General features: G+C 39.1%; 1 protein-coding gene and 1 pseudogene across 5 annotated transcripts in view; one reads left to right on the top strand and one right to left on the bottom strand.

Annotated features, from left to right (window-relative positions):
- EMCN (endomucin) overlaps positions 1-22,796 on the top strand; it is a 105,033-nt gene extending 82,237 nt beyond the window's left edge. For 4 of the 5 annotated variants that reach the window (XM_077755736.1, XM_077755733.1, XM_077755737.1 and 1 more), the window contains 4 exons: positions 864-888; positions 2,285-2,346; positions 9,383-9,456; positions 17,112-18,068. In XM_077755736.1, the coding sequence (XP_077611862.1) occupies positions 864-888; positions 2,285-2,346; positions 9,383-9,417 (122 nt within the window). In that variant the 3' untranslated portion in view covers positions 9,418-9,456; positions 17,112-18,068. Of the gene's footprint in view, positions 1-863; positions 889-2,284; positions 2,347-9,382; positions 9,457-17,111; positions 18,069-20,744 lie in introns of those variants that run through there. The other variant, XM_077755732.1, reaches the window with a different exon arrangement.
- Positions 22,797-23,002: 206 nt separating this feature from the next.
- LOC144224643 (tubulin alpha-1B chain-like) lies at positions 23,003-24,328 on the bottom strand (annotated as a pseudogene).
- Positions 24,329-25,203: the final 875 nt, after the last annotated feature.

Raw genomic sequence — 25,203 nt, 5'->3', positions numbered from 1 at the left:
AAGGGCTACATTAGACGTGAAAGGAAATCCGAGAGATGAAAGCTGAGTAGCAATGAAATAAAACCACAGCACAGTTGGGAACAAAACAAGGGGGGGCCCTAGGCAATTACATTAAATAGTTTGCCTGATATGCCACAGATTAATGCAAGGTTTGACCACCAACATATCCTCCTTAAAGGCCAAGGTTTTGTGCGGAATGAATCATTCTGAATTCTCACTCTACCCCCAAAAATGTCTTCTACCAGACTGTAGATGAGCGGCCAGGCAAAGCAAACAGATTAGTTACAGTTAGTAGCCTCAGTGACATTCTGCAGGGCCCTTTTGAAAGGCTGAATCAGTGGGCTCCAGATGCAATTAGAGGCAATGTCTACACCGTTGTTTGCCACAAATACAGTGACTTGTGTCACCAGAAAGAGCAATGTATAAAGGAGAGCCAACAATCCAATTCTCTGGTATAAAAAGGTAATTTGATACTTTGAAGAAAATTCTTTTTCAGAGATACTAAAATAAACTGAGACATTTTCTGGTGTCTGTGGGATGTGTGATAATGGATAGTAGTTTCACATAGCAATATGAAACTATAAGATTAAAATTAGTCCAGAACTAAATTCAGGGGAGTTGTCCCACTTAGGGCTATCCCATGAATGCGTCAGCCATACCTGAGGAATAGTAGTAACCATATCTGAGAAAAAGTCCAGTGGGGGCAGCAATGGAGATTTTTAAAAAGTTACAAAGTAGCTTTATAAACATCTCTGCACAGAAAGTAGTTGGGGTCTGGGAGTGGATGTTTTTTGCCGGGGGGAGTGAGGGGCAGGTTGTAGCCAGCTTCTCACAGCTGTAATAACAATTCTGTTCTCCTTTAGGCACACCAGAAAATGGAAACGACCAGTAAGTAGCCACATCATTTTTTCCAGAAGCTCTCATCCTACCATATCTGTATCTATCTATCTACCTGTCTATCTATATGTAACATTAATCTTCTACTTATACTTTTATTGATTTATTTTTTAAAACAAATTGTACAAAAAGCACTAGAAATAGGGTTTGGCTATTTGTTAGAACTCTCTATCCAACAAAGAAATTCCAACAACTGAAAGGCAGGAAGATTTGTTCTGAAGCTTGGATAAAGTAGTAAAATGGGAAATTCAAAGATGGAATGCGAAGGGAAAAGAATGAATATAAATAACTATAAAGAAAAATCTCATAGAGATTTTTAAGATAGAGTTTTAAGTATGCTTTCCCAGTGGGGTGCCTGGGTAGCTCAGTCGGTTGAGTGTCCAACTTCGGCTCAGGTCATGATCTCACGGTTCATGGGTTCGAGCCCCAAGTCAGGCTCTGTGCTGACAGCTAGCTCAGAGCCTGGGGCCTGTTTCAGATTCTGTGTCTCCCTCTCTCTCTGCCCCTCCCCTGCTCATGCTGTCTCTCTCTCTCTCTCTTAAAAAAAAAAAAAAAAAGATCACTTTCCCAGTGAAATTTTCAGTATGTTCATCACAGTTAAGGAATAATCATGCCTGTGCTTTGAGACAGCTCTGAGTGACTTTATCTTAGCAGTCAATGGTTATTGTACTTTGACTTTATTAAAATAAACAAACAAAAAACCAGAGGTTACCAATCTAGGCAACTGTTACAGTCAAGGTTCTGCAAAGAGACAAACTATTTTAATGTCTCTTTAATAGTTAAGATTCTCATCGTTGACGTGAATTTGTAGGTTGCCTTTATGGAGTTGTGAACTTTAAAAATAATATTCCTAGATCACCTACCTTTCTTGATTAGAAATAGAATCTCTTGAGATGTCCAAGGAAAGTAATCTGGGCTTAAAACTGTTTCAATTCTGAGAAAGGATTAAGTGGGGAGTCTTGGTTAGAATAGACAGCTCAGATGTTGTAGTGTAGGAGACAGGGCTTCATGAAAAGGGATATCCCCAGAACTCAACATTAGCCCAAAAGCTAATTTGCAAGCATTCCTCTGCCTTCCCTTCAGGCACCAGAGACCATTGTGATATGGACCTTGTGACAAGTGTTTCATGTGACCTATTTCTGGGTTTATCAGATTATCAGTGCTTAACAGTGGGACAGAGATTTATTGGCTTGATTTTAAAGCAGAAAGTGTTATAAAAGTACATGTCTGTCTGTATGTAAAAAGACACAGTTTTTGCCATAGAAATACATAAAAATATATATGTGCTTTTATGCTTCTTCATTCTGTTTATATCATGTATACTTTCTTTCACAGACATACAGTGTTAATTATTACAATATTCACTTATGTTTTCTGTTCCAAATAGACCTCAGTCTGATAAAGAGAGTGTGAAGCTTCTCACTGTTAAGACAATTTCTCACGAGTCTGGTAAGTATCTAGATTGTTGATTAGCTGAAAATGGTTATTTCAAAAAGTTTTAAATGTTCATTTTGGAGAGACAGAGAGAGACAAAGCATGAGTGGGGGAGGGGCAGAGAGAGGGAGGCGCAAAATCAAAGCAAGCTTCAGGCTCTGAGCTTTCAGCACAGAATGGAGGCGGGGTTTGAACTCATGAACCATGAGATAGTGATCTGAACAGAAGTCAGATGCTTAACCAACTGAGCCACTCAGGTGCCCCTGAATATGGTTAGTTCAAAATCTAACTTGGATTTCGTTCATGTGAAAGACAACCAAAAAGCATAATATATTTAGAAATAATTAGTAACTACCCCAAAATACAAAATTCTCCTATAGAGGAAAGAGGAGTCCTGGAAATATTATTTTTGGTAAGATTATTGGACCATTGTACTTTTAGAGGTTGCTTTTTATAATGTGTATATGTGTTCTAAAGAAGGGGTGGGAACTCAAGGCATTTTCTATTCTGTAGCAGTAGCAGAAAAACATTAAATGTACCACACGGTCTTTTATTACTGCTATTGTTTTATTTTTGCTAAGGGCTACCTATAGTCAACTAGAACTAGAGCTCATCAGTTAAAATGTAAATCCTATTTTGTATTACTTCATATAATTTTAATTGAGTTTCCCAATGAGGAGAAACCATAATCTCCTGTTGGTAATATTTAAATTTTTTCCCAATATCCTAGGTTTTTATTTTTTTTTATTTTNTGAGCTGGCAGTCAGCACAGAGCCCGACGCGGGGCTCGAACCCACGAACCGCGAGATCATGACCTAAGCGAAAGTCGGACGCTTAACCGACTAAGCCACCCAGGCGCCCCAACCCAATATCCTAGGTTTTTAAATCAGATTTGAAATGTATAAATTTTTCAAAAAAGAGATTGTGATTTATATTACTTATATTTGCATCAAGAATGATGAAAAATGAGATGTCATATAGCTTTTAAAAATGAAGAATTAAAGATTTTTTCTTGTTTTGGGTAGACCAAAATTTTAAAACATCAGTATTACAAAACAGCCATATGAATAATGGGGCACCTGGGTGGCTCAGTTGGTTGAGCATCCAACTCTTGATTTTGGCGCAGGTCATGATCCAGGACTGTGGGATCAAGCCCTGCATCAGGCTTCTTGTGGAGTTCGGGATTCTTTCTTCCTCTGTCCCTCATATTCTCTCTCTTTCTCTCTCTCTCTCCCTAAAAGTAAAAAAATCAATAAAATAAAAAATAATTATGTACTCAACAAAACAATCCTTGTAGATCTAATTTAAATATCAAGTTAAATGAATACACTTAAAATATGCAGCCACCCCATTTTACCTGTATAAAATGATTATTTTGTATAGTATATAACATGTACTATATATATAGTATATAACATGAGAGCTATGGAATGACAAGCTGCATTATACTTATGCAGCAGAAAACAATTTTGTCAAACAAAAAGCAACCAATATTGTCCTGATTTCAAGAGTGAGGTATCAAAGCCTGAATGTGGTCCCAGCGTCAGGTAGGAATTTCTAACTAGAACAAAGTACACCACACACACAGAAGACTTGAAAACTGAGGAAGGGCACCCAGTATCTGCAGAGACATGCCCAGACCCCTCATGTGAGTCATATGCTCTTATGAGAGGCCTTCTTCATTCTTGCATCTATTCTACTCTTCGATGTATGGATTTCCTTTATTCCCACACTGTTCTCTTAGAGGTAACTCCTGAATGGACACAGAAGTAAAATTTATTCATAGAATAATTGGAAACCACATACAGGTTTCCCCTGGTTATTCACCAACCTTGACTAAGTTGCTAAGCCTATTCTACCAGGTCAGGGAAAAGCAGCCTACATGCGAACTAGTCTTATTAAATAAGGATCCTTAGTGTGATCACACCATTTGCCAAGCAAAGTTCTCAGAACCTGCCTGTGTGTAGACAAGCATCAGGATAATTTTATGCACTCTCCTTACTCCCTTGAGGATTTAACAAAATACTCTGTGGCCTTGGGGCTCTCTGAGCTGTGGATTAGCAGGCTACCCAGGATTTGGAAGAAGCCTCCTTGTAGGAGCCCCTGGCTATCCTTGCAAGGAGAGGGCTGAGATCAGGACCACCTGCTATGCTGTCCCCCATTTCTATCAGGGAAATGACAACTGACACCAGAATTGAGACTTGAGGATGAGAAAATTCCAGAGAAGCTTGTGTTTCTTGGTTGCAAATTTACTATGTGATTCTTCTTTAAGGTCCAAGGAAACTTCGACTTAAACTGATATCTCCCATTCACGTTGTCACCAGAGTAATTATTGAAATAGACTGTGGTGGGGTAGTTAGGAAGACCCTTAATTCTCCAAGATTCCTTTTCATCATAAGTAAATTTTTGGGTCGCAGGTCTGAGGAGGAAGTATTACTGTGGAAATAATAAAATCTATTCTCTGGTCATTTTATTTCCGCCAATTTTCATTTAAGAATCATACCTCTTTTAATGAAATAACCTTTCAATGGCCAACCCATCTGATTTTCACGGGAAATATTTGGTGATAGGGCAAAATTAAAATTGCTCATTCAGAGTCAGTATTTTTTAAATTTTTAAAAAATGTTTTATTTAGTTTTGAGAAAGAGAGAGAGACAGCATAAACAGGGAAGGGTCAGAGAGAGAAGGAGACACAGAATCTGAAACAGGCTCCAGGCTCTGAGCTAGCTGTCAGCACAGAGCCCGATGCGGGGCTCGAACCCATGAACCGTGAGATCATGACCTGAGCTGAAGTCAGACACTTAACGGACTGAGCCACCAAGGTGCCCCCAGAGTCAGTTTCAGTGGCCTGGAATTAATAATCTAGAACACAATGATCTACAAATGCTGTTTGTACCAACACAGTTTTTATTAAGGTCTAGCCCCTGACACACTCATCAACAAATCTCTGTTCACTTCTTTTAAATTGATTCAAATATGCGTTTTTAATAACACTATGCTCACCATACTCAACAGAAGTTACATTGTTACAATTATTCTTACGTAAATATGTTTTGCCCAACAGTAATATTTTTCCTAAAATGTAACTAGAATAAAATTTAAAATGGTTAGCTTTGGTACAAATACATGCATTCGGCTACATTTTCCACTACCTCCTATATAAAAGTTTTGAGAAATCTGAAAAATACAGAAAAGAATTTGAAAGAACGAATATCTGACTACCCACCATTCAGAATTGATGACTGTTCCATTTTATGTTATTTGCTCTGTGGCCTAAGAAATATAGTGTTAATGTGCCTAAGCGGTAACAAAATGAAATTTGAGCTTCAGTGGCCATATGAACTCATTGGATTGGTCAGTACTTTAATTTACAAGCACTGGTATTACATCTCAGAATAAATTGTGCCATTTCAGAGGTCAATAAATCATGTTTCCAAGGAAACAGAGCTCTGTAGCAACCTACCTTCAGGGGAAATGCCAGTGAATACTAAAGTGTCTGGGCTCCCAGAAGCCCCCAGGAGCCATCGCTGTTGTTCTGATCATTTTCTCCTAATAAGACAGTTCCTTGCTCCAAAGCGTCCTCTGATTAGGCCACATTGTTTATTCATCCACACCTCTTGCTTTCTTCAAATATGTCCTCTCTCAAGTAGGGTCCTCTGCTGACAATGCAACCTTTAAATGTTTAAAATTTGACTATTTAAATTAGGAGCGTTCTTCAATGTAAAAGAAAAAGTCTGCTAGAGTTCAACAAGAATCTGCTTTCAGAAACAAAGGAGGACCAAATAGGGCAGATCAGGGAATCCTTTATGAGAAAATGTAAGATCCCACTCAGTTTTAGTCAGAAATCTTGCCAAGTCAAACATCACCATGACTGACCTCAAAATATACCTATGTGCCGTAATGCATCTTAAATATGATTGCTACTTATATCACATCTCAGAAAGTTCATATACATTGTCTTCTTTTCAATATTAAAGACTATAGGAATTATGAAGAAAACTGCTTAAATTAAAGAATATATGACTTCCCAGAAGAAAGAAAGCGTAGTATCTTTGAATTTCATTTTAAAGCACTCCTTGAGGGGATACAGGAGTGCTGATGCCTAGGGGCACATGTACCCCGATGTTCATCTCAGCATTCTCAACAGTAGCCAAAACATGGAAAGAGCCTAAGTATCCATCAACTGACAATGGATAAAGAAGATGTGGTTTATCTACACAATGGAATACTCCATGGCAATGAGAAAGAATGAAATCTGGCCAGGTGTAGCAACATGGATGGACCTTGAGGGTGTTATGCTGAGCGAAATAAGTCAGGCAGAGAAGGACAGATACCATATGTTTGCACATATAGGTGGATTAGGGGGAACTTAATGGAGGACCATGAGAGAAGAGAAGGAGGAAAATAGTTGGGGAGAGGGAGAGAGGCAAACCATGAGAGACTCTTGAATGCTGAGAACAAACTGAGGGCTGATGGGGGTGGGGGAGAGGAGAAGAGGGGTGATGGACATAGGGGAGGGCACTTGTGGGGATGAGCACTGGGTGTTATTTGGAAACCAACTTGACAATAAACTATTTAAGAAAAAAAATAAAGCACTCCTTGAGGGACACTTGGGTGGCTCAGTTGGTTAAATGTCTGACTCTTGGTTTTGGCTCAGGTCATGATCTCACAGTTCATGAAATTGAGCCCTGCCTCAGGCTCTGTACTGATAGTGTGGAGTCTGCTTGGGATTCTCACTCTCCCTGCCCTGCTCTCTCTCTCTCTCAAAATAAATAAAGAAATGTAAAAAAATAAAGTGCTACTTGATATTGAACCATTTGGAAGAAGAAAAAGCAAATCTGAACTCATTATAGTATTCCTCTGCTTAGAAAACTGCTAGGCTTGTATTGTCTAAGATGAAGTTCACTTTGGCATGTCTACAAGGCCTCTCATGATGCACAAGACTTCTCTTGCTCAGTTTGTGAACCACTTACTAACTCATATTCTCCAAGTACCATTCATCTCCTGTCCCCTGTCTCCCTTGCTGAACTCAAGTGCTTTCAAAGGAGGAGATGGTGTCTTGGTCCCTTTTATCACCCCTTCTGTCCCCCACCCCCTGCCACTTCACCATTACGGTAATTACACATTATTAGTATATTATTAGTACCCTAATACTAATTAGTATATTATGGTAATTACTTAAATGGTTAAATGTGCAGTCTTTTTTTTCTTGCTTATTTATTTTTACAAATAAAAGAGGGAATGAATGAATGATTAAAAGTGTAAAGATGAGCAAAAAGATTCATAGGTTTAGAAAGGCATACATCGATTCAGCTTCTGTCTTCTCAGCCCTTCAATATCTGCCCATTCCCTGCATTTCCACCAAGGCTTCCTTGACTGTCCTAGATGTACATTGTCTTTTCCTCTTCTGAACTTATTTTTTCATCTGGAAAATTAATATACATCACTGCCTTGAAATAGCTCTTCATGGCTTAAACTTCCATTTTATTTATTTTATTAAATTTTTTAATGTTTATTTATACGTGATAATGAGGCGGGGATCATGACTGGGGAAAGGGGCAGAGAGATATGGAGACAGAATCTGAGGTAGGCTCCAGGCTCTGAGCTGTCAGCACTGAGCCTAACCCAGGGCTCAAACTCAAAAACTGTGAGCTCATGACCTGAGCCCAAGTCAGACATTTAACTGACTGAGCCACCCAGGAGCCCCTTAAACTTCCATTTTAATATTTGACCACAGGATGCATAATGGAGAATAGAGAAAACTAGAGAATCGAAAAGATTTAAAAAAGAATTTAAAAGTTCTCATGAAGCACAATACGATATAATCACCAATGGCATTGGTGTATCTTTTTCCAGCTGTTTCTTTTCTAGGTGTGTGTTTCATTTGCTTTTACCATAGACATTATTATAACCTATTGGATTCATATTGCAACTGAATCTTTCTCATATTTTCTATTCCCAGTTAGACAGAACTCGGAGGGAGATATTAGGAATTAGAACAATTTTCATATGCTTTGCTTGACAGGACTCTGATGAACAGTAGGGATTCAATAAATGTTTATTTTGTTCACTTCCCATTCCTGGACTTCATAGCCACGAATTCCAGGAGGTGCTGTGCTTTTTGCAAAATAACGATAGTGAGCAAAGAGTTGTTATAGAAAGCAGCTAGGAGGGCAATCGCTCTGTACCTGACATTTCTCAGAGCACCACACCTAAGGGGTCCTTGAAAGGGAGCCCCGGGTTGTTCTCCTCATTGGGTCTCTGGCACTATTTATTATCACCGTGATAGTGCTGGTGACAGGGGACAACAACGGAGTTCCCAGAAGACAGGTTTCTAAAAGACAGATAAAAGCTGGAGCAAAACAATGGCAAGTATTCTCAAAGCTGGAAACTTTGATCCATACTCCTTTTATGTGTGACTGCTGTTGATACTTGAATCTACCTGAAAGACGTAGGTAGTGTGAAGTGTGTTCATCATGAATTCACGGGCACATAAACACACTTAGGATCCTCTGCTTCTTTCATCCTAGGTCAATGTTTATCTTTATACTGGGTGATGGAATAACACTATTATTTTGACTAATGCCCCCTCTACTACTCTGTATATCAGCAAAGGCTTTATGTCGGTTTGTAAATTCTTTTTCACAAATCTCTTGCCCAATTCTTTAAACCGAGGACCCTAGACTGTCTTTCTGATAAAATGGCACTTTAAATATATAATACAGTTTTGCTTAGGCTCAAGGAACAAGCAAAAGTCTATAACTCATTCCCCAGGGTGCCTCTCTTATTATCACTTCCTAAGTCACACCCTCCGCACCTAGGCCATTAGCTGGGCATTGCCCCTTTAGGGTGAAACCAGATAATGGTGGAAAAAGGCTCATAAATCTTGATGAACAATTTCCAGGATACCAAGAGGCAGACTGTGGCTCTAATGACATTCTTGCAGGGAAATTGGACTTTCCTTGAAAAACAAAAAACAAGCCAAAAAACCTTATTTTCATCCTTATCCACTCTCTGAGCTTAGAGATCAAAATATGTCTTCTGTTTGTAGGTGAGCACTCTGCACAAGGAAAAATCAAGAACTGACAGCTTAACGAATCCTCTCCACACCTGGGCAATAAATATGTAAGTTTTTAAAATTTCATTCACTGAGATGCTCATTAATATCTGCTTTGTTAGAGTGCCATGGCTTAGATTATTTCAAAAGACTTCTACAAGCTGAAAAGTTAGTGGTTTGTGTCAGGGAAACCATCATGGTCTATTTGTCGAAAAACAAGGTCGAAGATTTGCCAGAGGACTGCATATATTGGGGGCTGTAAGAAGATTCTTCCAGTTGCCTTGCTGACTACAGAAATGACACAATTCACCCTGCCTATTGGCAATGTTTTCATGTAAATTCAGTTTTCCTTTACCTCGTTCAGTAAATGCAGACTAACAGTGGCAGTTAGATAAGGTTCTATTGCTAACAGAGACTCAAAGGACCCAGCATGACAAAGCTTACACATTTTTAGTTTATTGCAAGAAAAAGATATGATGCAGCAGCTGCGCTAATGTAAGGCTATGCATCCCGGCCAAAGACTGGCTCAGCGCACGGGGTTCAGAGAAGGCAGGAAAGAGGTCCATTTGTCCTCCATCTATAAAGACTGCACCGGGATATCCTTTCCCTGTGGGTGCAGGAACCATGGACGAGTACACAAAGCACCTCAAACAAGGTGATCCAAAAAGGTAGTCTCAGCTGGGGCTTCTGGTACCCAGCTGGTCACAAAGACATAATGCTGCTAAATAACTAGCCGAGGGACGGAGCCCGCCAGTGTCTCTATGAGAACAGATGCAAATGAGCAATCTCATTGCAGCAATTGTGAATCAATAAATAGTTGAAACCTCTCAAAACTATGCTTACAAGCAACGCCGTTATCCTGCATGTTCTGTGCTTTGACCGGGGGTCCGCGCAGTGCGCACCCATTTCCTATTTCAGTAAAACAGCTCAGGCCGGTTTCTCGCCTGCTAGAATTAACCCTCTCGGTTTAGCATAAGATCCTCTTTTGCTTTCCTAGAATTAAGGAGATTTTCTTCTGATTTTAGTTTTGTTTTCACAAGATGCATTGACTAAGTACCCTCACAATTAGTGTCCGATGCTTTTTAGAACCTGCAGAAGAATTCACCCTTTGGCAACTCATAGTAAGAAAAGCAAAAGAACAACTACATATATGCTCAGAATTGACCTGACCACAATGGTAGGCACTCAGGGAGGAATATTACTTTTGTGTCCACTACCTATGTCCACTACCCAGCTACTAGTACAGTACTGTTATGGACACTTAGAGAGCGCTTGTAGAATAGATGATGCTCGCCATGTTTCTCCAGCCAGTAGCAGGAGATGAAGACAGAGGACTGCCATCCAGATGTGAACACCAGTAACAGATGCTATCCGTTTCTAGCCACCAAGGGTGGATTAGAAAGAGAGGAATCTGAGAGTCTGCCTATCCTTTTGCGATGGACATGTTTAGATGCAACGTTGGATAAGCTGAGAAATTTAAGAAGTTTGTGGAGACAGGTGTCCAAACCTAACTGGTGTGTGGAAAGCTTCCTCGCATGCCTGCCAGGGTTTCTTTCAACCTTGTGGCTAGTCAAAAGATGCTTTCTAAATTATCAAAATGCTCAACTCTTAGTGACTAACTGTCCAATTTGGAAGAAGACAAAGTCTTCTTTTCAGTTGGAAAGATAAGGTACACGGAAGTAAGGGATAGTGGTGATCCAAACAAGCTTAACAAAATAAACTTTTGTCCAGTTCCAATTCCTTTCCATTCTTTATACTTTAAAAAATATTCTTAGCCTTTAATTTCATGTCTTTCAATTTTCAGAAATAAGTAGCTTTTGTCACTTTCCTCTGTAATTTTGGAATTACATAACCATGTTCTGAAGAGTAAAGATCAGAACAGGAAGAGACAAGTTTGACATGTCAATTCTACTATTTGTCTTACTTTTTTTCAGTATATTTCTCTTGGCAATCATTGTGCTTTGAATGTAGTAATCACTGAGTAATGACTTTCTAGGTTATTAATTAGAAATCAGATATCAACTCAAGAGATTCAGAATAAATAAGAATGTAGTCATTAAACCCAGAAGCTTTGGGTAAAGAAGTTGAGAACTTTGGAACTGTGGGTAGCAGCAAACACTAATATAGAAAAGTTCATAGTGTTAAAATTTTTCATCTCAAATCAATTTCTAGGTACATTTAATGCTTGCTGCCTCATATATCAATTCTCTATTTTGTGCAGAGCATTATCTTTAATGTGATTTGACAGGGCAGAGAAGAATTCCAAAATATTTATAATCTAAGATCCTTACCCTCTGCAAAGCTTTTCCTAGTGGGAACATGAAATCACATACAAGAAATAAGGTAATAATTAGAGAAAAAAAATTAAAAGCTATGTGAGTATGATTGATACTGATTCATCAATTCAAACAGATTCCAAAATCTCTGAGACTTTCATATCAACAAGAGGAAAATTGGTAAGGGTTTCAATAAAATATTATCCTTTCACTCCAGATGGATTGCTCCATTTAGGGATCATAACTTTTTAAGAATAAGAAAAGGATCATTGTAGCTTAACCTTTCCCTGTATAATTCACTTCAGTCCCATCTGTTAGCTGGTACCACCTTCAAAATAGCTATTAATGCATAAATAATTTCTGTTAAGTTTTGAAGGCCACCAGAGTCAAAGATTAGAAATATATTAGGAATATGCATTTCTAAATATATTTGTGCTCATTTACAATGCAAATGTGCTCTGTTATTTTCTTCTGAGATTAATTTTCTTATGATAGGGAGTGGTAAGGATGACATAGCTAAAGGAATCAATTTACTGTCACGAAGAACTTCTGCTAAGGCCAGAATCTCTATGTAAAAAATGTAGAGCAGGCAAAGTACATTCCTTTATATTGATGCCAACAAATGGTCTGAACTAATTTGTCAGTAATGAGCATGAAGGTAGAGACACTAGCTAATAATGTCTATCTGGGGGAAGATGTATAAAAACCTAAATGCAAAAAGAGAGAGAGAGAGAGGAAAAAAAATTATATAAGTTTTATTAAGTAACTGATTAAAAATTTTTAAGACATAAAACAGTATAGGTAAACTCAAAGGAAAAGATAGATAGGAATTCTACCACATTATGACTTAAAACTTCCAAACACAAAAAAATTATCATAAAGAAAATTATGAAATAAAGAACAAATTGAGAAAATGTTTGTCATAAATATGAGACCAAAGAATTAACATCTTAAATATACCAAAGACATTTATACACATTAGGAAATAGAAAAATGAACAAAGGCTAGGAACAGGCAATTCATAGAGGAAGAAATAGAAATGGTAATATAAAATTACAGAAGGGTTACTATAAAATTTTTAAAAATGTGAAATTATAACCCTCAATTTAATTAAACCTTTTTCCTAATTTTTAAAAATCATACTAGTGAAGCAAATAATATCATATGCTGCATTTGGAAGTATAAATTCCATTAATCTTTCTGAAGAACAGTTAGGTAGTATTTTCACTAAAGGACTTAAAGGCTTTACATTTGTCACCCAGTAACTTCACTTTTAGGAAATTTTCATAAGGACGTTATTTGAAATGTGATTAAAGGGGCGCCTGGGTGGCTCAGTCGGTAGCGTCTGACTTCAGCTCAGGTCATGATCTCACAGCTTGTGGGTTCGAGCCCTGCATCAGGCTCTGTGCTGACAGCTCAGAGCCCAGAGCCTGCTTCATATTCTGCATCTCCCTCTCTCTCTGCCCCTCCCCTGCTCACGCTGTCTCTCAGAAATAAAAAAAACATTAAAAAGTTTTTTGAAATGTGATTAAAGATTAATATACAAAGAATAGTAGCAAACATGTAGAAACAGTTTATTTTTTTATTATTTTTTTTTGTATGTAGAAACAGTTTAAATGACTAATGATACGGAAATTTCAAGTAAATTATGCTTCATCCAATCAATAAGATTATATAACTGAGCAAAAGTAATTCTCAAGATGATTTTTTAATTACATGCAAACATGTCCAAGAAATAGGTGAGTGGAAGAGGGGCAATTTTAAAACTCAACAGAAAGCATTTGATTGTTCCAGGACCTATTCTGTGCTAGAGGAAGGCAGGGAGCTCCTGCGACCTGCTTGCTCCCTCACCAGCAGGCTCCCCCTCCATTCTGTTCCAAGCCTCCTGACAGTCTAAGAAGTGGCAGGAGTTTCAGATCAATACCCAGTGGTCTGAAAAGACCAGTAGCTTGTATGAAAGTCTCATCTCACAGACCTTTTGAATATCAGAATGTTACCTATTTTCATTTTTCTCCCAGATATAATTCACTCTTTCTGTCATTTCTCAATGGTACCATGATCATCTAAAAGCATGTCTGTGAACTTCCAGAAGAGCTTAACATGTTTTTCAATTACTTTTCTTACATTTTAAGATGAAATAGCAGGAACTAAAAAGAAAATGTCATGAAAGAGATTTATTTTCCTGATCCTAGGTATGGTGAACAAACTTCTCAATAATGCTTTGCACTGGGCACCACATCTATAAAACCAGGACAGAAAGATCTTTTCTTTTAAGACTATTTTGCTTGTTTGTTTATAAAGTGTCACCAGTGTTGTGAAACAATCAATTATGATACTTTGTTACAAAAGTGAACATTTTATTCTTTATAAGAATCATTATTTTTTTCTGGAATCAGATTTTTTAAATAGTTTATTGTCAAGTTAGTGTCCATATAACACCCAGTGCTCATCCCCACAAATGCCCTCCTCCATGCCCACCTCCTCCCTTCCCCTCTCNCCCCCCCCCCCCCCCATTTTCCCCCTTCTTCTCCCCCACGGTCCATAAATTTATAAAATTTTAGGGTTGTGAGACATTCAGTGGCCTTAAAGTCCTGCATCATCGTTATTGAAGATAACACACTAAATTTAGAGAAATTATAATGTTGGAAAGGAAGCAAATACTGATATTGGTACAGACATTCAAATTGAAACTGCCAACTAATGAAAAAAATAATTAATGAAACAAAATCCATGTATCGAGAAAGATTTTCAATGTGGCATATACTCTGACCAAAACTCCAGTTTGTTCCCATATTGCTTGCTGATTCTTGAAAAAAAATATACAGTATTAATCATGAGCATTATCTTACTCACATAAATCCAGGTGTTTACTTAGATGATCTGTCCTGCAAACTCTTGACTTCACCTGGGGATTCACCAGCAGAGGAGTAGGGGTCAGGTGAACAAAAATGATAGAGACCCTGCTCTTTGCCCAGTTCAAGGACAAGTGTAAAAAGGCTCATGACATGCTGCTATCCTCAAGGGGCTTATAGAAGTGAAGAGAAATACATGTGAGGAAGATAATTTTACCTTCATACAGTAAATAATAAGATAGTGGTATGTAAAGTTAGACATGGTACCTTGAAATTGAAGGGCAAATTGCTGAGAAAAGATGGTATTTGAGCTGAGACTTACAGGATAAGAAACTGCACGTATTTGAAAGAAATTCTAAATAATTGGTTGGCCTAGTGCTGTGCATGTCTGCTGCCTGGTCAGTGAACCACTGATACTGTTCTGTGGTGGGATTAAGTGTAGAACCTGAGTATAAGCACATAAAAGTTGTTATAGCAATCTGATATTGCTGCAACATTCTGTTCATGCTATTGCATTTTTTTTATTATCAGTTTGCAGCTGATTAGAAATTTTTGAACACACGGTCCGGTTCTTCACCAGGTAGCTTGAGAATCACTGGCCCAAAAGATATAGGTCAATGTCACAAAGGCTGGGAAATGAGGCTGAAGATGGCACCAGATCATGAGAGGTCTTGTTTTCCATGGGAAATCATCAAGGACTTCAGAAAATGAAAATGAAATACTTTTTCTAAGCAGAATAAAATCAGATTCTTTCTTCCTTCATGAGTGCCACCAAGACCTGTACTCATTTTGGGAGAGCCCTCCATATACACAACCTTGGGTGGAACATACCCAGTGAATTAGTTCCAAATTTGGGAGAGGATTCTGTTCCACAGTCATGCCTAGAGTCATTGTGCTTCTTCTAGAGCTATGCTAGCATACACTGGACCATCTGTCAGTTGCAGATACTCTGGGAGGGCATCAGAAATGCCCTGCTCTACAGTCTTCTCTGTAGTGTAAGGCGTGGGTCCTGTGGCCACTACCTGCTCGCCAAGCCACTCTCCACTATGGCCGCCAGTATCTAACTTTCCCCCATGCGAGGCAGCAGTATAACTAACTAACCCTACCAAAGTCCCTGTTTCCACCAACCACGCCATGAAAGAGGAGGGGGCAGGTCTCTATCCCTGGTACCACTGCACACCCCACCTAGACTCTTGGGAACCACTAGTACTGCCATCAACAGCAACACAACATGTAAGCCCTTCCAGGTCAGACCTCTTCCCCTTGTCCTCACTTAGGCATAGAAGCCTCCCTCCCCTGCTTCTCTGGGGGCCAACACAGAAAGGTGTCTCTGCATTGCGAAGTAGAAACCCCATAGTGAGAAAACAAAGCTGTGGCTCTGCTTCTCTCCTTCTTGTAGAGGAGAATTGGAGAGTTGTCTGTTCACACTTCACCCTGATAAGCACACAGCAGCAAAGTCTGAAAGTTGCCAATAAATGTCTCACTCACATTGTCACCTCCAGGAGCAGACCTTGAGCTGTGTCCCATTAATGATAGGGTAGAGTTAAGCACTTTAACCAGAAGATGATGATATATATGATGATATTTACGCTTGAGACACACCACTGCATGTTAATAAAGATTAATTCAAGAGGAGTAAGACTGGAAGCAGAGAAGTTAGAAGCCTATTGCAATCTTCCCTAAGAAAGGCACGGGGGCTTTGCCAGTTCTGCAGATAGAGTAGGGATGGAGCTGAAGAGGCAGAACAGAAGAGAGAAATGTCTGGAAGGTGAACTTTTCCAGAGGTGGTGATTGATGGAATGTGGGCAGTGAGGAATGAGGAAGATTACAAGTATAGACATGCCCACATTTCCAGCATGAGTGCCTGGGTGGATCATGGAGGTTAGAGCAGAGATAGGAATTATGCGGTGAGAGGGAGCAGGTTTGGCAGGCAAGACAGTAGTGCCCCCTCATCCATGGGGGTCATGTTCCAAGACTCCCGTGGATGCCTGGAACCATGGACAGACTAAACCCTGTACATGCTATGTTTCTTTCCTGTACATACATACCTATGATTAGTTTAATTTATAAATAAGGCCCAGTAAAAGATTAACAACAATAACTAATACCAAAATAAAACAGTTCTAGAAAGAAACTGCAGTAAAAGTTATGTGAATGTGGTCTCTCTCTCTCATCTCTCTCCCTCTCTCAAAATGTCTTACTGTACTTTAGTCTCCCTTTTTATGATGACGTGAGATGATAAAATGCCTACTTGATGAGATGAAGTGAGGTGAATGACATAGGTGTTGTGATGTACCCTTGGGCTACTATTGACCTTCTGATCGATAGGTCAGAAAGAGGACCATCTGCATCTGGACCGACGCCGAATACAAGTAGCTGAAACCAGGAGATGGGAAACCACGGATGGGGTGGGGGTCGGGCTACTGCATAGTGTTTTCCTTCAGACACGATGAGTTTGAAGTGCTTGTGAGTCAAGTGATTCCACGGGGTGGAAAAAATTCAGCCTGTCACCAACATTTCTTAATAAGAAATGGCCACTGCAGAGCCTCTACATCTTCACTTTCTTGCGGTCTGAACTTTTTTCCCCCCGCACAGGCTTCATCTTCAGCTTCAGTGCTCCAGGGGTAGCAATGGAGAGAACTTCGTGGACTCGTACCTGACGCCCAGTCCTGCTCTCCGGTCTGCCAGTCACCTGTCCCAATAAAGTGATGTCCAGGTGGCATACAATAACTTCATAGAATCCAAAAGAAGCCCGGGCCTCTCCTGTGATTTGAGACATAAAAAAAGCATATTACTACATTTTATAGGAACGTTCTTGGGAGTTTTAGGAAGGACCTTTGGGAGCAGTTAACCTGACAGCCCAGGTAGATGGGTTCCCTGATGACATGCCCTTGCCTTGAGTTTAAAGTTTCCAGAGCCGACAGTTCCTATCCATGGAGACCTTCCTATTTTCTTGGTGTTCTTATATTACCTAATGTTTGTATTTATTGTTTTGTACTATGTTAATGCAGGGACAATTTGCAAGTGTATTATTAAATATTAGGTAGAACATGCCATGCCACTTTGTACATAAAGATATTTTATTCATATTTTCATGTGTTACTTTTAATAAATAATTACTATATTCAACACACTAAAAATATCATAATATGACTGTGAAAATGGCAATGGTATTGTCTTCCCATAATTATGAATATTTGGGTGCCGATTATTTGAACATGAGAACTCACTAATGATAGACATTTGCAATAAGTGAGAAAGGAACAAAGGATTCACATATCAGACTCCATTAAAGGGAAGTCAGTTTACCATCTCTTTGGTCTTTCTATTGGTAATTCACACTATGTGACAAGGATGTAAGGGCATTTATGACACGCTGTACTGCATTCAGTAAGATGATAACGAGATTGCGAGTTTTCATACTCCGCTCAGTTGATGGAGTTTGTGCATTTAAAAAATTTTTTTAGAAATGTAATAATTTGTTCTAGCAATCATTGTCAAGTCTTCAGTATGTAGAAACCAATGCTTCATAAATACATAATTATGATATTATTTTTCAGTGTATCACTTTCCTAAAAAAGAAAAATCCGACGCTTATAGCTGCCGCTCCATCAGGAGCCAATTCTTCTGTCGAAAGCTGACTGATCAACCTTGACCACTTCTTGGACACAAGGGATCGAAACGTCATATTGGTTGACGTTCTGTGGAAAGCCCTGGAACTAATACACTGCCAGTGGCAGGCAGCTCCTTAACTTTTATGATTGCCTAAGCCACTTTCCATGCTAAATTACCTTAGTGATGTGAGGGCAGTGTTGCAGAGCCAGAATGGTGCATTTAAAACTGCTTTTTAAAATTTCTTTTTTTGCAATGTATTTCAAAACTTCCAGCTTTAAGAGTTATACAAATAATCATCTTGGTTTTAGCTTCCCGATGGCTGGATTGTGTCTAATCAAGGAGACCAAGCGAGCATATCTATATTACTGACTGGTGTCTTTTTATGCTTCTTTGAGAAGAGACATGGAGAGTAAGGGAAGCAGGGAAAAAGCAAAGCAAGAAGGTAGAGGAAAAGGCAAGGATCTCTGACACACTTCCCTTGAGGGATCCCTTGCCTACGATCAACTCTAGCCTACAAGCCCTTAAATGGGAACAGCAATGTCTAGAGCAGTGTCTCCAGAAGAAAAATATCTGAACACCCCCAGAACGCTGTAGTGGGTCCCTCAACAGAAGCCTTATTACACAAAATGTACTGCAAAGAAACAAACTTTTCTGCGATTTAAACGACTACAAGGGTTATGTTATTCTGGCTTCTAGAAACACCATTTTCTTCACTTTTCGTACGTACTGTTGAAAGAGAACTTACAAGGATCAGAAGAGGGAAAGCTTTTTTTTTTTTTTTTTTTTACAAATAGTTTATTGTCAAATTAGTTTCCACATAACACTCAGTGCTCATCCCCAAAGTGCCCTCCTCCATGCCCCTCCCCCCTGCCCCCCACATCCATCAGTCCTCAGTTTTTGTCAGCATTCAAGAGTCTCTCATGGTTTGCCTCTCTCTCTTTCCCCCACCATTTCCGCCCTTCTTCTCCCCCTTGTTCCTCCGTCAAGTTCCTCCTAATCTTCCTATACGTGCAAACATATGATATTTGTTGAGGGAAAGCTTTTTAATGATCATAAAAGAATGAAATTCACTCTAGTTCAATAATTTCATATGAAGAATATGCTTTATACTAACAAATGCAGCATTAAATTTTTAAAACAGTCTAAACAAAAAGAGGATTGAAGACCTTGCAGAGATATCGGTGGCATTTTTATAGCATCAATCTCTTTCGCAGGTAATGTCTACATTTTTATAAATCAGCTTAAACTTCTATTCAAGTAGGGTGTTTTGCTTTCAAGCCACAATGATCATTAATCAGATGGTTTTTAATTATCTGATTTAGATGATCTACTTTTTATGCCTGACTTATTGTAAGCTTTTTATTCTGATATATAGTTCAAATGTCACTGCAACAAAGGAAAGGCCTTGTTTATATCCAAGCTAAACCTTTCTATGTATTTGTACTGCATGACAGTACAATCTAACTAGATAAGTCTATCGATAGTCAAAACATAAACAAGAGCTAATTAACTGGCACTGTTGTCATCTGAGAATAAGCAGATGTTGTTGGCCGACACAGTGGCTGTGATCAGCCAGCAGAGAAAGACTTCTAAATTCCCCTTGCTGAGCTGAAATATTCCATTACACATCTGACAAATCTGTGTCTTATTTCTTGTCTACCTGCCATTGTGAGGATCAACTCAGGACACGGACAAACCTTCCACAATGAACATGCTGCTTTCCCTGATTTTTCTCTGTTGAGCCCTACTTGTGATTATTCAAGACTTTACGGGGTTCCAAAAAGAAACCTAGATAGTGTCCTTTAAAAGCTATGTTTTGGGTAACACTAGTCTCGAAACTATGAAACTGTTAATAACTACTTATGTTAAAGATATACATCCCTTGTGGTTACTTAAATAATACTTACCTTGAACTAAGAATTTATGATGAATGATCCACGGATCTTTCCTTAAAACTTTCCCCACAAATACAAGCTAGATTTCTCATGTTTCGTTAAATGAGTATACTCTGTCCTTGCTTCCAGGGGTTTTGTCTTATGGGTGGACCTGAATATATTTTCCTGTTCTGGATACTTTTTAAAAGCAAAACAGTTTTGACAAATAATGGAAACACATCTACCATGTCCATCAGTGTTACATTCCTGAACTTGAAGTCAGAATTCTACCGAAGTGATCATGGACAATACCATTAGTTAGCTAACCCCATATCCAAGACTCGCACATGTCAAGCATTATGCTAAATGCTTCATATTCATCATCTCAGTTAATCCTCACAATAATAGTAAGAAATAATATCTAACATTTTATTATTTTTTTCTTATTATTGTTATTGTCATAAGCACAAACATAAGCGTATCTATTTGAAAGATACAGAAGCCAAGACGGAAAGTTAAATAATGTACCCAAAGTTGTACAACTAGTTAACAGCAAAACTTTGGATTCCAACCTAAATCCCAAATCCCTGATCCCCATCACTAATCACTTAATCTTTCTAATCTCAGCTTACTTGTCTGTAAAAAGAGGTGAAGACATTATACTCTTGCCATAGTTAAAAACAAGGATCAGATTTATCTTCCGCCTATAAACAATTACAAAACTAAACATCTGTTTCAGACAATGGACAAAAGGCAGAACTGGACCATGATCCATAAGAACAGAGAAACAAAATTGTGAGCCCTATGAAGTCATGACTTTGACACATTTCAGGCCAGCTGCCAGAGGAGGACTCCTAAGGAGAACCTGAGAGTCACACTGAGTTGACGAGACATAGATTGGAGCAAGAAGACTAAGGTGCCCAGAATTTGTGGAGGAGAGTACCAGACAGGAGGAAGCTACATGAAGGCCTCCAAAAATCTGCATCTGGTGACATTGTATCTGTTGACAGTGGGATATTAAGTTGTCACTTAGGGTGAAATTCCATGAAACCAGGCTAGAAAAAAGAGTAATCATACAGGGTAGAAAAGGTATGCCAAAAATTCCTAGGTATCATACAGGCTAGAAAGACATTCAAGGTCTGACCAACGATACTGGAAAACCTCATGGATCACCTTGACTAATGAACCCATAAGAGTCATACTTTAGTAGAGTTGTGCTGAAACACCCATAGAGGTTTTTTTTTTTTTTTTACACCTTTACACCATAGGTAACGGTGACTCTAGATAAACCCTAGAACAGCCTAAAAGCAATCCCAAAAGGATGAAAAAACAACAGCATATGTAAAAGCCTCCCAGGACAAAGTCTGACAATCTTTTATAAAGGGAACAAAATACAGCAAAACAACAAATCAACAACATAAAGTTCCAAATGTTCATATCATCCAGTCTAAAATGATAGAGATGCTCCCAAAGAAGTAAGTTGTGATCCATAACCTTGAGAAAAATGAGTTAATAAAAGTGATGTGTTGCAAGGGTGCCATATTAATTCAATGGAAAAAGGACAGTCTTCTAAACAACTGGCTCTGGAATAATAGTTTGCTCATGCACATAAAAAACTGAAGTCAACGCTCACCTCATGCCACACACAAAACAACTTGAAATGTGTCACAAACTTAAACATTACATCCAGGTCTGTAACATTTGCTTTCTATAGAGTCAGTAAAGATTCCCTAAATAGGACATAAAAGGCCAAAACTAAAAATAATATGATAAGTTGAATTTTATCAAAACTAAAAATTCTGCTCTTTGAATGAGCATTAATAAACTGGAAAGGCCAACTGAAGAATAGAGGAAAATATGGGAATTACACATGTCTGACAAATGGCTTATATCTAGAGCGTGTAAGGAACTCAAAAAATTTAAAAACTAGAAGTCAACCACAAAAAAAAAAACAACAGGAAAAATATTTGAAAAGACAATTCACAAAAGAAGATATATGATTTTCCAAATACGCATGTGAAAAGATACTCAATATGATTTAGTCATCAACAAAATATAATTTTAAGTCTACAATGAGATACCACTACACACTCACAGGAAAGGCTAAAATGATAAAGGCCACTAATACCTGGTGTTGGAGGCGATATAGAGGAACTAGAACTCTCACACACTGCTAGTGGGAATGTAAAATAATACAACCATTTGGAAAACAACTTAGCAGATTCTTCTTGAAAATAATGGTTTTAAAAGTTAAATGCCTACTTCTCATATGACACAGCATTCCACTTTTAGGTATTTACCCAAGAGAAATGAAAACACATGTCCTGGCTATACAAAGACCTATAACTAAAGGTTCATATTAGCTCTTTTCATAAGAGCCAAAAGCTATAAACAATAAACAAGTGGTGGTAAAATCATACAATGGATTACCATGCAGCAATCAAATGGAACAAACTACTCACACATCCCCCAAAATGGATGAATCTCAAAAACATCATGCATTATGCTGGAAAAAAAGAAGCCAGGGATAGTGGTGTGCATACTTTACGACTCCATTTATATGAAACCCTAGAAAAGAAATCAGACCAATGGCTGCCTTGAGCCAGGGATGAAGGGGAAATGCCAGGAAATAAGCACAAGATGATTTTTTTTTGAGATGATAGAAACTTCTGAAGTTTGATTGTGGTGTGGGTTAGATGGTGTACAGATTTGCCCAAATGCCAGCTGTACATTTAAAATGGGTGTGATTTTAGGTATAAAATATGCTTGAATAAAATTGACTTTAAAAATATTTCACAAACTTTTTAATATTTTTTTTCTTTCTTAAACTTTTACTTCGAGACATGATGGGAAAATGCTACAAGTATACATGGAAAAATAAGACGTGATCACAGTTAAAACTGGAGACAATCTAACCAGAAACCTTTAATGCCTGTCAGCTAGTGTGGAAGCTAAAGTTCTGAGTGGGACATGCTTCAGGGCTGAACGGAATGATAATTAGTTTTCCTCTCTTTCTTCCTCACCCTCTCCTTCAACAGAATCCACACCAACCTCCTCATAATCCTTCTCCAGGGTAGCTATATCCTCAGAGACCTAAAAAACTCTCCTTCCTTCATGCTTTCACCCACTTACCAGTGAATAAAGCATATATACCTCAGGTGAAACCTGTGGTCCAGGTGAGCCCAAGACTCAGCAATGGCCGTGGTGTCACTCGGCATGCACACAGCTCATTGTACTTCGGCCAAGTCTCCACCAGGTACCACAGTGGGAGACCGGTATTTAATACCAACTTTGAAGCCAGTGGGGCTCTAGCCCAATAAAAGGATGCTTGGTCTTGTTGGCGGCGATGGCAGCATTGACATCTTTAGGAACCACATTGTCACAGTACAACAGGCAACGAGCCATATATTTTCTGTGGTGAGGGTCACATTTCACCATCCAGTTTTCTGGCTCAATGCACATCCTGGTGGTGTCTGCTATGGAGAACTGTTCATGGTAGGCTTTCTTAGTAGAGAGATGACAAGGGCGTATATGGCCAGAGGGAAAGGGATGTGGGGATAGGATACCAGGTGGGTCTGGAATTCTATCAGTTCAACATTGAGGGCTCCATCAAATCTGCAGAAAGCAGTCATGGAAGACACAATCTGGCTAATGAAGCAATTAAGATTAGTGTAGTTTGGGTACTCAATATCAAGATTTCTCTGGCAAATGTCACAGATGTCCTCTTGTCTATCATAAAGACACAATCAGAGTGCTCCAGGGTGATACGAGTGGTGAGGAAGAGCTACAGGGCTCAACTACAGCTGTGGGAACCTGGCGGGTTGGGTAAATGGAGGACTCTCACTTGGACTTCTTGCCATAATCAATAGAGAGTTACTCCATCAGCAGGAGCCGAACCCAGAAACAGTTCCCCATCTCAAGCCGTGGAGTACCAAGATGCCCTGAACACCTGTGTGCTTGTTGGCCACCTTCTGAATTCAGTCCAAGATGAGGTCAGTGATCTTCTTGCCAGTGGTGTAGTGCCCTTGGGCATAGTTATTGGCAGAATTTTCCTTGCCTGTGACGAGCTGCTCAGGGTGGAAGAGCTGGCAGTAGGCACCAGTGCAAACTTCGTCAATGACCGTGGGTTCCAGGTCTACAAACACTGCCTCGGGGACACTCTTGCCAGCAGCCATCTCACTGAAGAAGATGTTGAAGGAGTCATCTCCCCACTAAGGTCTTGTCTGTCGGCATCTTGCCATTGCGCAGGCAACAGAACTCCCAGTAGCCATTGCTGATCTGGATACCAGCCGGGCCAACGTAGGTAGTGATGCAGCTGTGCATCACTAGTAGGCACAGGCAACAACAGGCGCAGACACCGCGTCCCAGTTGTCATCCCTGACAAGCTGAGTTGAGGTAAGTAATGCACTGACTCTATAAAGTTTTTCTAAAAGGCAGGGTTATATTACTAACTTCCTGTTATGACTGAATTGTGCTCCCTCAAATTTGTATATTGACGTTCTAACCCCCAGTCCCTCAGAATGTGATGTGTTTGGGGATAGGGTCTTTAAAGAGATCATGAAAGTGACGAGGACACTAAGATGGACCCTAATCCAATGTGACTGGAATCCTTACAAGAAGAGGAAATTAGGGCACGGACACACACAAGCCTGCATGCACACACACACATACAAGGAAGACCGTGCGAAGACACAGGGAGAAGACAATCATTTACAAGCCAAGCCAAGAAGTGTCCAAATGAAGCCAGCTATGCTGACACCTTACTTTTGGATTTCGTGCCTCCAGAATTGTGAGGAAATAAATTTCTCTCATTTGAGCCGCTCACCCTGTGGTACTTGTTATGGTAGCCCTAGTAAACTAATACAGGCCTACAGGGTTACTGAGATAATTAAATGAGATTTTGATGCCTGAAAACATAAGATATAATAACTTTTTCCATCCTTAATTTTCCTAGTGATGACCAGGGTTAGAACTACTCATATTTATATTCGAAATTAATTGGCAAGACTGAGATCCCTTTCCAACACTTGGAAGAATTTCTAAACCCTTCTGTTCTACAACTNTGTGTGATGTATGGGCGCGAGTGCAAGTACGGAGCTCCTTACTTCTCCGCCATCTTGCCCCCAATCCGAGTCTAGTATTACCTTTTAATATACATGAGCTTTTAGTGAGTTAATATTTATCTGATAAGCTGTTAA

The sequence above is a fragment of the Crocuta crocuta genome, unplaced genomic scaffold, assembly GCF_008692635.1.
Source record: "Crocuta crocuta isolate KB4526 unplaced genomic scaffold, BGI_CrCroc_1.0 scaffold92, whole genome shotgun sequence".
In the NCBI taxonomy this organism is placed as follows: Eukaryota; Metazoa; Chordata; class Mammalia; order Carnivora; family Hyaenidae; genus Crocuta; species Crocuta crocuta.
This window is presented reverse-complemented; position numbering and strand designations above follow the sequence as displayed.